Source organism: Thunnus albacares, chromosome 19 (genome assembly GCF_914725855.1).
Source record: "Thunnus albacares chromosome 19, fThuAlb1.1, whole genome shotgun sequence".
Lineage (NCBI taxonomy): Eukaryota > Metazoa > Chordata > Actinopteri > Scombriformes > Scombridae > Thunnus > Thunnus albacares.
Window position 1 is genome coordinate 28,698,822 of NC_058124.1, and position 14,276 is coordinate 28,713,097.

General features: G+C 39.7%; 1 protein-coding gene and 3 gene segments (V, D, J or C); all 4 read right to left on the reverse strand.

The window, feature by feature from the left end:
* LOC122970078 overlaps positions 1-14,276 on the reverse strand; it is a 916,362-nt gene that overhangs the window by 856,676 nt on the left and 45,410 nt on the right.
* Positions 1-14,276, reverse strand: part of LOC122970080 — an 891,879-nt gene that overhangs the window by 816,605 nt on the left and 60,998 nt on the right.
* Positions 1-14,276, reverse strand: part of LOC122970079 — an 808,187-nt gene that overhangs the window by 746,380 nt on the left and 47,531 nt on the right.
* LOC122970034 (carcinoembryonic antigen-related cell adhesion molecule 1-like) overlaps positions 1-14,276 on the reverse strand; it is a 34,958-nt gene that overhangs the window by 12,547 nt on the left and 8,135 nt on the right. Inside the window, exons 5-8 of the mRNA XM_044336128.1 lie at positions 12,372-12,650; positions 8,332-8,610; positions 6,685-6,939; positions 5,949-6,066 (exon numbers count right to left, since the gene is read on the reverse strand). Coding sequence (XP_044192063.1) covers positions 5,949-6,066; positions 6,685-6,939; positions 8,332-8,610; positions 12,372-12,650 — 931 coding nt within the window. The remainder of the gene's footprint in view (positions 1-5,948; positions 6,067-6,684; positions 6,940-8,331; positions 8,611-12,371; positions 12,651-14,276) is intronic.

Genomic DNA, 14,276 nt, shown 5'->3' on the forward strand with positions numbered 1-14,276 from the left:
AAGATCTGAGTTGATAAAAATGTTAATATGTTCAACAAGCAGTAGTGAGTGTTTATCGTACCTTTTAGCCCCGGGTTTCACCTCTCTTCTTATCTTATTATCTTAAGTACACTAAACAACTCCCTCAAAACAGGATGGACTTAAACTTGAACCATTCATTCCTGACACTGAATTTACAGGTTCCTTTGTAGTGAAAATACCCTGCAGGTGGGATGATTTTTGGGGCCTTTAACCCTGTGTTTGGTCTCTCAGGCTGCTTTACTGCTGGAGGTTGTCGGGGCTGTATGCAGCCTGAAAATGAAACCTGCAGACACAACTCGGGGCTGAAAAAGTATCCTACCTGTTCTGCATGTTTTTGGAGTAAAAACATATTTTTAATACCAGTTAATATTCTACTAAAAAGACACTAGAATGAGCATAAATTATACAATAAGGCAGTAAAGCTCTGTGAAAAGTACAAATATTATATTACTAACGATTATTTTCATTATTTATTATTATTTTCTTGATTAATCGATTAGTTGTTTGTACTATAAAATGTTAGAATATTGTGAAAAATGTCAATCACTGTTTCCCAAAGACCAATATAAAACCTGAAACGTCTTGATTTGTCCCGACCAACAGTCCACAGCCCAAAGATATTCAGTTTACTGTCATAGAGACTAAAGAAACCAGAAAATATTCACATTTAAGAAGCTGGAATCAGAGAATTTGGGCATTTTCTCTTAAAAAAAAGACTCAAAACGATAATTTGATTATCGAAACAGTGGGCAACTACGTTTCTGTCGATTGACTAATCAATACTGTATATATATCTAAAAATAAATGAACTTCATTGCGACGTCCTTTGTTTTAAGTGCAAGAACGCTCATGTTAGTGAAGAACTTGTGTGTAAATGTTGGATCTTTGATAAACACATGAACTGACGGTTTGCTGATGTTATCAGTTAAAGTCAGTATCAGTTCTCCTTTCTAAGACCTGGACTGGGCAGGTGCTTTTCTCTCTGTCGTACAAGTCCAGACTTTGCTTTTCCTCCAAACTTCCTGTCAGCACCTGCAGCCGCTGCTGAACTTACTAATTCCTTTTTCTTATTTTAAGCATCATACGGGCTCAGGTTGAATTATCAGAGGACGAGATCTTTATTTTGATTTGTGAAACACGTCTGCGTTGCTCTCCCATGCTGCTGTACAGCAGGTGTGTGTGTGTTATTGAACCCTGTGGAGAACCGGTTTCAGCTTCAGACCTTCAGGACAGGAACATTATTGTGTAATGAGGTCATTTTTTTAAGCCGTGTTTAAGAAATGAAAACCTGTGGCTAGAAGGCTGCTTGTTTCACTTAAGCTTCTCTTACTTGTTACAGGATTCATATTTATTCCCAGTTTGACAAAGACACTCCCTCAAAAACAGAATAAACGAGATTTATATCGAGTGTCCATGATGTAAACAAGATAATCTACTTTGATTGGTGCAGTTATGAACATCTTGCGTTGTTGGCTGATACTTTGGTCCATAAAATGCCAGAAAGTAATCAGGACTGCCTGGTGTGGAGCCCTGAGTGATGTCTCCTGAGGTCTTGTTTTGCCCAAAGATACTAGTTTACTGTAGAAGTGTGAGACAACTGGCCAGTATTTATATTTGGGGCATGGAGTTAGAGAACATATTTTTGCAGCATTTTTGCAGCATTTTTGCTTTTAAAATGATTTGGACAATCAATCAACCATCAAAATTGTTGCAGATTGATTCTCTGTCGATCTACTGGGCGACTTATTGGCTCACCTCTCTATATATTTGGTCTGTTCTGTTGTTAGTGTTATGTGCAATGAAGTTTTGATAATGAAGTTGTCATGTTTTGCTATTTTTCTGTTTATATTTGGGGGGGGGGAATTAATAAAATGTTGCTTTAAAAAAGAAAAAGAGACTGCATCTGTTTTGGAGTATTTTAGTATTTAACTGATCACAACATTCCTGAAAATGAGAGAATTACTCGCTGTAAACGTCCTTGATCACAAAGATCAAATACATATAGTCAAAATAAAATCAGACACACAAAATAACAGCTTCTTGGTGGATTCAAACATTGCAATAATGCAAAACCTACGACTGTGCTTCAACCATCTGTCAGCAGTGTTTTTATCTCTGCTGTGAACACTGCTGATGGCAGTGTGTGTGTGTGTGTGTGTGCACGTGTTTGTGCGCGTGCAGGTTATCACACCGAAGCATCTTAATGTCTGGAGATAGAGGAAGGATATAGTTACAACTTTATCTTCCTTGTCGTTCCATCTTTGACTGTTGTACCTCCTGATCTGTTTTCATCTTTTTTCTGTCTGACTCAGTTATTTTGTCTTTAACTCGCTTCTTACTCCTTCACTTCAACTTCAGCCGCACAAAAAACAGCTCTGTTTCATTATTGTCGGCTTATAAAACAAGACTGAGAGCATGTTGGTTTAGTGTGTTAGCATTTGCTAATTAGCATTAAACACAAAGTACAGCTGAGGCTGATGGGAATGTCATCAGTTTTGAAGGTATTTGGTCATAAACTAAAGAATTGAACAAAGTGACTTTTTGACCAGATGATGAAGTCAGAGGATCAAAGTTATTACAGTTCATCCTGAGGGGAACATGAATGTGTGAATCAAATTTCACAGCAATCAATCTGATAGCTGTTGAGATGTTTCAATAAAGAAACATCTCATGGTGGCACTAGAGGAAAAGCCAGAGGATCACAATAGTCCGCAGGATTCATGCCCGAGGATGTCGAGTGGTGGACCAATAAATCAACATCCATAGAGTCACGATGCTACTGTGGCAAAAAAAAAAAAGACAATCTAAAAAACTAACTTTTCTTTCAGCTTCCAGTTTGCTTCAAACATCTAAAAACAATCCAGAACCATCGTCTTCAGTTCTAAGTGGCACACAGATATCAGTCTAAGAATCTGGGTCATCTCTGGTCCTCTGAAACCTCCAACAACACCAACAACATGGAAGCCCACCGCTGAACAAAAGCCTCCTGTTATCCCTGTCGACAGCGACGATGAACACAAAATGATGAAGGGACAGACAAGTTGGTCAACCCGAGGCCCCAGGGCCCTGAGAGGCACCTCACAGCTGAACACCTATTCTAACTGGTACCTGATGACCCCTGTCGCATCACATGATCCTCCAACAGCAGGTGAAGAAGTGAGGGGGGGGGGGGGGCCGTTTGGTTAAAGGGGAACAGTTAAGGTTCACACCTGCAGAGACAACAGGAGGCAAACAGCGTTTCCTCTTTTCACAAACTACCTGCCTGAAGCAGTTCTGTTGTTCTATTCTGTTTCATTTGGTTAACATTAGAGAAAGTTCAGGATATTGGTCAAATATTGCGGAAACGTTGCAAAAAAGCAGCAACAAAGGAAAAGGTGAGGCCGTCCGCACACTGATTTGCGCAAGTTTTTGTTACTGCAGGGTTTCAATTGTTGTATTTCAGCTCATTTCTTCATCTTGAGAATAAAGCCAGAAATTTCACAGATGCCACTGAATTACTTGAAAGGTACGGTGTTGCTCAACATGAGCTCCAGGAAAGAGGAAGGTGAGGAGGAGGAGAAGGTGTAAAAGGGGGTAGAAGAGTAAGAAGGAAATCACTCAACATTTCCCTCACAGGTAGCTTTAAAGGACAAGTTCACAATTCCTAAAGTCTGACTTAAACCAACAGTCAGGAGCCCAAATGAACATGAAACCTGTTTTTCTTGCTGTAATCATTCCTCCTGTTCATACTGACCATTAGAAGATCCCTTCATAATGACCTTACAATGGAAGTGATGGGGGACAAAATCCACAGTCCTCTTTCTGTGCAAAAATGTATTTAAAAGTGAAGCTTCAGCATCCAAATGAGTCAAATCAAGTAGATATCTTTCAACGTTACAGTCTTTTTAGTGCCAAAGTCCCTCTTTTTGTTACTATACTTCCACCGCAGCTCAACAGGGAAACACTGTCCGAGGAAACACAAAGAGGGAATTTGATGCTAAAAAGACTGTTAATGTGTCAGATATCCACTTGATTCACTGTTCATATGGACACTTGACTGTTGTTTTAAGACACTTTGAATCTGTCCTTTAAAAGATAATTGTCTGTGGATTTGAATTTCCTGTTTTACCAAGTGTGTGTGAGGGTGGCTAAAGCTTTGGTTTCAAATTCCTGCAGTGAGGAGTGTTGTGTCCTGTCAGAGTCTGTCACTGACTCATCTGTTTGTTCTTTGTTTCAGGATGGCAGCATCCTGTTGAGTTCCAGAGAATGTTGAAATCTCACAGGATGTGGCGCAGCGATTACATCACTGCCGCTGTTTGGGAATAATCTGTCATTCAGGTGTGAAAAGATTTAATCTGCTGCAGCTCGTGGCACTCTGTTGCTTAATGTGACAATGTGGCAACTGCTGCTTTAAAGGTGAACTCCACTGACCTTTGAAAGTATGTTTCCAGGTGTTCTCTGTGTAAAAAAAGTCGTATAAAACTTTTTTGCGCCTCCAGAGAGAGCGGTGAGAAATCTGATAACCTGCCTCAAGTGATGTCAGTTGAGTCAGTGTCGGTTGGGGCCGAAGACTTCAAGACCTCTGTAGCTCCTCATCTCTGCTGGAGGCTAGCAGCTCCAGGCTACATTAGTCGCTACTAGCATAACACACCGAAATCTCCACTTGCATTTTGGGTAATGTAGGCGCAAGGTTTTGGCTTGTAATTAAAAAGGTGATATCTCAGTTCTGCGACATCAATTTTGATCCTTTTCATAAACTCTCCATCATGAGTCACATAATGTTGTGGGAGGGTCATTTTTCTTGATTCAAGTGTGACGATTTGCATCAACACCTCAGTATACTTCAGCTCGAATTTTTGGAATTTTCCAAAATAGTCCACTTCACACAGGTGTGTAAAGGTGTGAATGAAGGTTTGAACATCTTCAAAGGATGACGTTCAGAACTATAAATGCTTTTTAATTCAGATGTGATTCTAGAAAATTCTTAAAAACAAGTTGATTTAAGCTGCAAATGAGTAAAAAATATCTAAAAAGACTTTTAGGACTGTCAAAATCAACTTAATAGGAACATGGTTTTTCTTGGCAGTATGTCTCTGAGCTTCTCCTATCAACAGCATCTGCTTTCTTTCTTTCATAACTTGAATCCAAATCACATCAGTTTCTGACAGCACAAGTTTTATTGATTTAAGAAACACTTCAACTCTCCACAAAAGAATGCAAGCTTGTAAAGATAAGACAGACACTGTCAGCACTTGCCTGAGGCATCGTTTTCAGTGCTGCTCGTTTGCAAAAAAAGACACCTTGTAGACTCATGAAACTGGGCTCTGTTTAGAGACATTTTTTTTTAGACAACAAGCGTTTCTGAAGGGGGTAAAGCAGTGAGTTGTGGTAACAGCATGACGGTTAGTTGCAACAGTGTCAGAGGGTGTGGCAGCCCTACAGAGTGTGTGTGTGTACATTACTCCGACATGTCGCAAGACGCCGAGATGTACAAAGAATGAGGAGAATTTCCTAGAAGGTCATAAAGTGGTTGACAAGACATACAGAGAAAACGAGAGATATGACACAGAAACACACACACGTATAGACTCAGACAAAAAGGGTCAGATAACACACAGATAGAAACCTTAACACTGTAGCATGAAATCAGGGAGAAAACACCTGCAAAGAAACTCTACTAACACTCCTTTCTATCATTTGCCAAAAGTATGTGGAAACTCTTGGTGCTCTTTTCCTCTGGGTCCATAGAAGGGAAATCTTAATGCCAGAATCACATGTTAAACATCAAATATGGCTGAAATCTAGACATGAAGAAGGAGCTTGCATTCATAAGCATTTTCAGCCATGAACATACATGGAAGTTGAGCTGAACACCAAAAACCAGACGACATGTTCTGCAATCCAGCAGATGAATGTCTCAGAGAGATATCAAAACGCAGGGTACTTACGGTACTTTCTGTCTGCAGTAAATGATCAAGCCAATAGCGGCCCCCAGGGCGACGAGGACGGCAATGACTATTCCAGCAATGGCTCCATCTGAGAGACCTTCATCCAGCGCTCCCTCCTCTATCAAAACAACATAAATAACATCATTTAATGTGTGTATCTCCTGCTGAGAGGTGTCATATTTATATGAATAAAAAATCATTATCACATCTGAGGAAATCAGAATGGGATTTGCATTCTGGCACACTGTAAATCAACAAAAACAGCAGTTTTTTTAATGTTAATGCAAATAAATAAACAGACCTTGAGACACCATGTGGGAAATGCTGCTATGTGTAAGAGCAACTTTATTTCTCAGAACAGAAACCACAGAGAGGAAATGAACACATGCCCTGATCTGATGGTAGACTGTGGTTTGGTGAGTGAAGCATAGCTGCTGTGAAATGATCACTAACGCTTATACCCACATGACGGGCTATATGATGCATCATTTTAAAGATTCAACACAATAAAAAAGACACATTGCAACACGAAAAAATCACCAGAGGAAAACTAGGACGCCTATACTGCAACTTTTGCTTTCACAGAGACAGGAAATGACTTTGATGACTTTGGGTCGAGTGATTAATGCATCAAAGCATTTTATTCGGTACATCTTGTCAATGTATTTCTGCGGCTGATAGTCTGGAGCCTTGTTAGACTTTTAAAGGAAACACAGACTAGAGACGTAGTTCTTACCTTTGACGGACAGGTTGTGGGCCTTTGTGGTGGTCTTGCCAGTGACGGAGTTGCGCGCCTCACACGTGTACGTTCCTGTGTTTTTGTAAACGGCCTTCTCAATGACATACTGGGCTGTTGTGACTTTGGTCAATGTGCCGTTAAACTTCCAGGTGTAGGTGGCGGGAGGGACGGAGACAGCGGCGCATTCCATCTTCACTGGATCGTTCACCTCTACGGCATCCTCACCTTTCACCTCCGCTGGTTCAGGACCGTCTGGGGACAAAACGAAGCTTTTATTTTAAGACAATATAATCAAAGTGACTTTATGTGTCTGCCGGTCTTCTACTTACAACAGCCTATACGCTGCATTTGACATTTACTGCTACTAGAGTCACAATTGTTTCACTAAAAAAACATTGAGTGATGATGATAACAGAAAAAAAAATCATTTTCAGCTGCCTCAAAGACTCATAAGGACAAATTCAAACATAAATTTGGCAACAGGGAACCTGCATTTTCCCCCAAAGACACAAGACTCAGTTCTTCTGTAGTCAGGACATGGTTAGCCTAGCTTAGCATAAAGACAGGAAGCAGAGAAAAACAGCTAGCCTGTAAGGAGCTAGGCTAGCCGTCTTTATGCTAAGCTAAGCTTTTCAGTTGCTGGTTGCAGTTTTATATTTAGAGATACAGACGTATGTGGAGGTGGAGCTAGTTTGAACTACTTTATATACAGTTAGCTAGTTTAGTCCAGTGGTTCCCAACCTAGGGGTCAGGCCCCTCAAAAGGGTCAGCAGATAAATCTGAGGGGTGGTGAGATGATTAATGGGAGAGGAAAGAAGAAAAAACAAAGTTCTGATACACAAATCTGTTTTCAGTTTTTGGGCTTTTTCTCTAATCTTTGATTTTTGCTGAAATATTGGATCATTTGAACATTTATTGAAATGAAAGCATGTGAGAAGTTTAGAGGGAAAAATCACTATTTGGTGGAGCTGTTAACAACTCATAGACATGTGAAATGTGACCCCGACTACACACTGCTTTTTGTAAAAAGGTTGAAACCACTGGTTTCATCTTTAACAATGTGTTGTATTTTAAAAGCTTGTTATATTATCCATTGTGTCAAATCTTCATCTGAAAAGTAACTAAAGCTCTCAAATAAATGTAGCGGAGTAGAAAGTACAATATTTCCCTCTGAAATGTAGAAAGTAGCATCACATGGAAATACTCGAGTAAAGTACAAGTATCTTAAAATTGTACTTAAGTACAGTACTTGAGTAAATGTACTTATCTACTTTCCACCACTCTACTTTTATGCTTATCTGTTTTTGTAAAAAACATTTACATTTGAAATGTACAGTAACAAGATGGATGTAATTCCTCTAACTGTCATTTGGCAATAAAGGATTCCACATGCAGCTTATCTGAGTGAACTCATATTTGTCTGTTTACCTATTAATTTTTATTACATAGTTACAAAGAAGCTTCTTTCTGTTTATCTGAATTCGGAAGCAGTTTTATGGACTTTTGAATGAGTCGCATCAATAAAAGTGCTATAAAACCGAATCAATGCCAAAACAAACACACACGCCTGTAAAGCCCTCACAATGCAGAACCATAAACGCTTACAAATACATATTCAGGTCTCTTAGCAAAATGAACACTCACAGTTGACCACCATCTTGTAGGAGGCTTTCTCGGTGGTGACGGGGTTGGTGAGCTCACAAGTGTACTCTCCGTTGTCCTCCTTCTGCAGAGGTTTGATCATCATGGAGCTCATGTCTGCGGAGAACACCAGGCGGCTGCTGGCAGTCAGAGGCTTGCCGTCTTTCATCCAGGTCCTGGTTGTCACGGTGCCCGCCGTCGCCTGGCAGCTGAGGTTGGCCGTGTTGTTGCCGGCGATGAGAGTGGCGGTCGGACCAGTGATTTTAACACCTGAGATGGGCTCTGTGAACACGGAGGTGGTAGAGAGACACTTTAATTTCTATTCCACAATATTATACTGTGAACTTAAAGTCTTCTGCACTCGAGAACACGTTTTTTCTTCTCGTTCCTTCAGTTGGATGTTTGAGCTTCACTGTGAAGAGTTTGACAGTAGAGTCTGTTTTCACATTCATCTGTTGAAAAGTGGAAAGTTTCTCTGAACTCATTGAAAATCTGATTTTAAGGGGTGAAACCTACGAGCAGGAATTGTGACAGTGACAATCTGGGTTCAATATTCAACTTACAGAAGTGTGATGTGGAACGCTGAGAATGAACTTTACAGTGAAGGAGGAGAAATCTGGTGACCAACGGTTAAACTTTAGAGATTTTTCATGAGGAAGAAGGATCAGATGTTTTAACAATTTTAACGAGGTAATTGAACTTTTTTTGCAGAAAACCTACATTAGACAAAAATTATCAGTATTTCTTTATAATTTAAAACATGTCTGAAGAGCTTTAAATACTTTCTGTTTAATCATTTTGATCTTATTTCACCTTTTTTGATTCCTACATTGATAACTTTTGATTCAATTTGATTACTTCAACATACTAAATTGTACTTGAAGACAATAATGAATTAAATAGTTCAGAAAGATGAAAGAAGTATGACGTTAAAGGCAGCGGGACAGTTTGAAGTCACGTTCAGACTGACATCAATATACATCGACATAATGGAAGATAATGGAAATGGTGGAAGATATTTAGTTTGTGGTTCTTAAAGATTTGAAAAAAAATCTATTTAAACAACACACTATGAGGCATTTTCCATCATATTTACTAAAGAAATAGTTCCAGTGAAAACCTGATCACATTTAATCAAATCATCACAAACTAATTCAAACTAAACTAAATCTCATCTTTGCTGGTTCCACCATCAAAATTCAAAACACAGAAGTGGAGTCTGATATTATTTTCAAACAGTTAAACCGATATATCAGCCGATATTAGCTTATTGCAGATATTTCTGCATTGATGTTTATGTTGACCGATAAAAAAACTGCAGTTCAACAGTGTTGTCATCAAAGTTTCTGCACCAGAGTTGATTTTTCAGCTGTTAAATGTCACGTGGTCTCAAGAAAAATTAAAAAAAAAAAAATCTGTTTATGTTATAAAACGGCTGATTTATTGTTATATGTTTGTTTGTTTGTTTTATTGACGGATCCTTTAGTTCTGGGAGTAAAACTAGATGATGATAAATAAATCTTGAAGAGAAACTTAACACTGGTTATTATTCACACCAGACCAAACCTGAGTTTTACTGTTTTACACCATCATTTACGCTCTAGATGGTAGTTTAGAGCTGCTACTGATTAAGATTTTGACATGAATAGATAGGTGATAATCAAGTGATGTCTGGGAACAACTCATTGATCAACAAGATGCCAACTGTGCGTCTTTCCTGCCTTTGACCCCTGCTGAATTAGACCGTTTTGATCCTGTCTGAATGCAGCGCCCCACCCACCCTCCCTACCTTTTGGTTACCAATTGTTTGATCTAACGGTGTAAAGTGTTTCCATCCCTTCTGCTCTGGGTCAGTCTACTGTATCAGACCATGCTGACTGTCTGTCTGAATGCTATTAAATCACTTCCACCACAGCAAACAAGAACTTCAACAATCTTAAAGATTTATGCCTGAAGTATTAGTAGTAGGCTAGTTGAACTGACGTTAACAGTGTACAGATCATTTACTTACTCAAAAAAAAATGGATTTAGTGTTAAATTTACAGTTCTTGTTTTCAGGTTTGTGTGAAGTTAACGGTTAAATAAATAAAACTTGCTGATACTGATAGTAAATGTAATGTTGGTGACATCACACTGAAAACTAACTGTGTTGTTTCAATGTTCCAAACGCCCTGAGTCATCAAATTAAAACAATCATTCAAATTCCCTCCCTCCCCTTTCCCTCCGCTATCATCCACAACACAGAAACTCTTCAGGGCGTAATGTAAGACCATCCTCCAACCCAGCAGGTTTTACACACACACACACATACAAACCAACTTTAAAACAAACATCCTCCAAAGAAGAAGCATTCCTCGGCAGTAATTACAGACACCACAGGACATGAACTTCTTGCCGTGCATTTCACGTTTCAACACCTCACAGGTATAAACGGATGTGTCTGCTACAGCATGTATGTGCTGCGTTGTGTCGCGAGCAGCTAGTGAGACGAATGTGAGTCTCATGCCTCCGAGGTTCATCACCAGAAACAGGTTTCGGTCTGCGTTCCTTTCAGCTGAAGCTCCAGAGAACTTCTGCCTTCATTCAGACCAACCAGATTATTCTGTTTTTATTTCTGAAACTGTCATAACATCCCATAAAGGATCAAATGGATCAAAGATAATCAATTTCTTAAAAATATTCTTTACTCAATCAACTAATCTTTTCAGTAGAGAATTTGAAATGCAGGTAATTGATGTAAGAAATGTTTTTGTTTTCCTCGGCAACTCTTTCAGCTGCTTCAGACGTTTCTGCCAAAGTCAAACCTGAATTTCCAGATTCTGTTCCAGAAGCAGGAAAACCTCATTAAAAATCTCATTAACATGTAACTGATCAGTAAAAATGCAGCTGTGGATCAGAAGCCTTTAACGAACATCATTTCCCATAAGCCCTAGAGGTTTATGGGCTTGAGACGAGTCCATGAGTGAATGGAGGGATGGCGGCGAGTTCAGACAGGTCTGTAATAACAGCAGGACAGATCACAGCTGCTAACAGCAACCATGATGCAGGAGGAGGTCTAAACGCTGCCTTTCAATGGAAACTGTACGAAAATGTATTTTAACTTAAAATCACAGTGGTGTAATTTTCTGTAACTGTTAAAAGTCAGTTACGGTGTGATTTCTTGTATCTCATCACAGTTTTGCAGCTTCAGCAGTTGGTTTTAAAACCACAAGAATTACAGTTTGTATAAAAACTTGAGTAGTTGGATTCTACGTCTTTAACACACTGCAGAGTTCAAAAGGTTGCAAACAGTCAGGATAACTGATATGACAACATATTGAAAATTCAACCATGCCCGTCTCTATACTTTACAAAATAATAATAATACTCTTTAAAAAAAAAAGATTGAATGCAAGGAAATAATCATTCAATGAGAAGAAAGTGAAGAAGTCATGTTTTATAAGCGGTAAGTAGTGAGTATTTTTTTCTGTTTAGAGAAGTTTAAGTACAGTTTATGTTCAAGTTTATGCTTTTAAACGTGTTTTCAGTAGATGATTAAACAATCTCAACTTAACGTCCACTCACTCGCTGTTTTTCCGGAGCTTTCGGAGCTTTCACACTTTGTCAACTGCGGTAAGTCAAGAATGAACGGTCAACACGAGGAGTGATGGAAACTTCCATGACAACTGACCAAACAAGTGGTCGAAAAGCAAGTGGACATTGAGAGGAGATTGTTTTGTCAGCTGCTGTTTCCAGGGTCAAGAATCAACTGTCAAGTTATTAAGTAGGGTTTTTGATTTTTTTGGAAAGTTTTAAAACTGTCGCAAGATTTCCAACCTGTTGGCACCAAAACTTGATGTAAAGAATTTAAATTTTCTTTATTCAAGAACTGATTTCAGCTGCCAGACACTGCAGGAACAAGTTATATCAATATTACAGTTCTTAGATTTATATTATATATAGATATTTGCAGGATTAAAAACCCCAAAGTAGTGACAGAGTTTGAATTCAATGAAGAAGAAGGTTAACAACCTGTCAGCTGACAGCTCGGTCAGATCACTCACCCATGGCGACGAAGGAAACGCCGGTCGAGGGGACGGTGCGCCCGGTCTTGGCATTTTTGGCACCGCATGAGTACTCCGCCATTTCCCTCGCTAATCCGAGCTTCTCGATAGTTTCCAGATGTAGGACGGGACCCTCGTTCTCCAACATGGTCTGGTTGCGGTACCAGATGAAGGTGGCGGGTGGGTTGGAGCTGGCTGAGCAGGACAGGCTGAAGTTGGAGCCAACTTTGATGTACTGGGAAGGGTTTGAAGGAGTGACTTTGACTTCATCTGGTCCGTCTGAGGTTCAACAACACATGGAGAGAGGTTAGTTCAGCTTCTGTGCAAAATGTATTTAAAAGTTTATCTGAAGCTAATATGAAGCTTCAGCGTCCAAATGAGTCAAATCAAGTAGATATCTTTCAACGTTACAGTCTTTTTAGTGCCAAAGTCCCTCTTTTTGTTACTATACTTCCACCTGCAGCTCAACAGGGAAACACTGTCCGAGGAACCACAAAGAGGGAATTTGATGCTAAAAAGACTGTAAATGTGTCAGATATCCACTTGATATGACTAACTCAGACTGCTGAAGCTGAATAGAAGCTTCACAGAGACTTTTAAATGACTGTGTGGACACACTGTGGATTTTATCCTCCATCACTTCCATTGAAAACACATTTGAAGGATCTTTGAATATCCAGTATGAACAGGAGGAATGATTACAGCGAGGAAAACCTATTTCACTGTTCATATGGACACCTGACTGCTGGTTTAACACACTTGAAAAATTGTGAACCCGTCCTTTAAGGTCAGAGGACTGTTCAGCCTTTCTAGCTGCTGATTATTTTACTGATGTTGCTGACATGACTTTAGATGGTGTTTTTATTTCTTTATTTAACTGAGAGACGGTTTCAACTCCTAACACACCTGTCGCAGCCGCTCACTGGATTATAAAAGTAGTTAAATTTTTACCAACTTCGCCATACAGTGGGAGTAAATGAAACCCTCCTGCTATGATTAATTAAAAGGGTTAGTCAGCGGTCCGAGCGGTTTCTCTGCCTTTCAGGTTAGTCATGAGGAAGGAGTGGAAGTGCAGGCCGCTGTGTACACAGTCTGGTTCAGTCAGGGAGTCGACCTGCAAACACACACCTCAACTAACCGTCACACGGTTGCAACACTGCTGCCATTTATATCTGAGCGTCCCAGGAGTCAGATCATCGTCATAATTACGGATATAAAAAAAGTTAGCGCATCATAGTAAAAGGCCACGTGACGCAGAGGAAGAAACAATCTATAATAGATGACCTGTTGGGGTGTGAAAGAATGGAAGCCGATGACTCACGTCTGACCTTCTTTGTGACTAGTGGGTGTGGAGCTTGTTCTGAGAAATGCGGCAAACAATGCGAGATTAAGTCCTTGTAAAGTAAACAAAAGGATGTGGGCACTTCTAACTGTCAAACTGGCACAAAGGCGGATTCAGCAGTGTGAAGTCTCATTAATAGGCACGAGAGTCCGCAGCAGAAGAGCTAAAAATATTAAGTTTGTCCTGATGGCGCTAGAGGAAAGGAAACAAGGTTAATTAACACGTTCATCCTCTGGGGAGCAGCAACAATTTCACAACAATCAATTAACTAAATTTTGATTTCTCAAGAAAAAACAATAAAAAGTCATTCAGGGTAACAAACACCTGCAGCGTACGATGGAGGTCGACATCCTCGTATTTTAAACTGGATCTCTGCTAATCTGACAGATGGAAACAAGCTAACAGCAACATGTCGGCCTGTTTGGGAACTGATGTGACGACAGAAATGAATCAGATGATCTGTTGTAATGTCAGCTACAGGTAGCCGCTGCTGCAAATAGTCTCCATTAAAGGTCATGTGGATCAGCTGTTAGCAGCTCCTGTTTGCAGTGTAACATGATGTA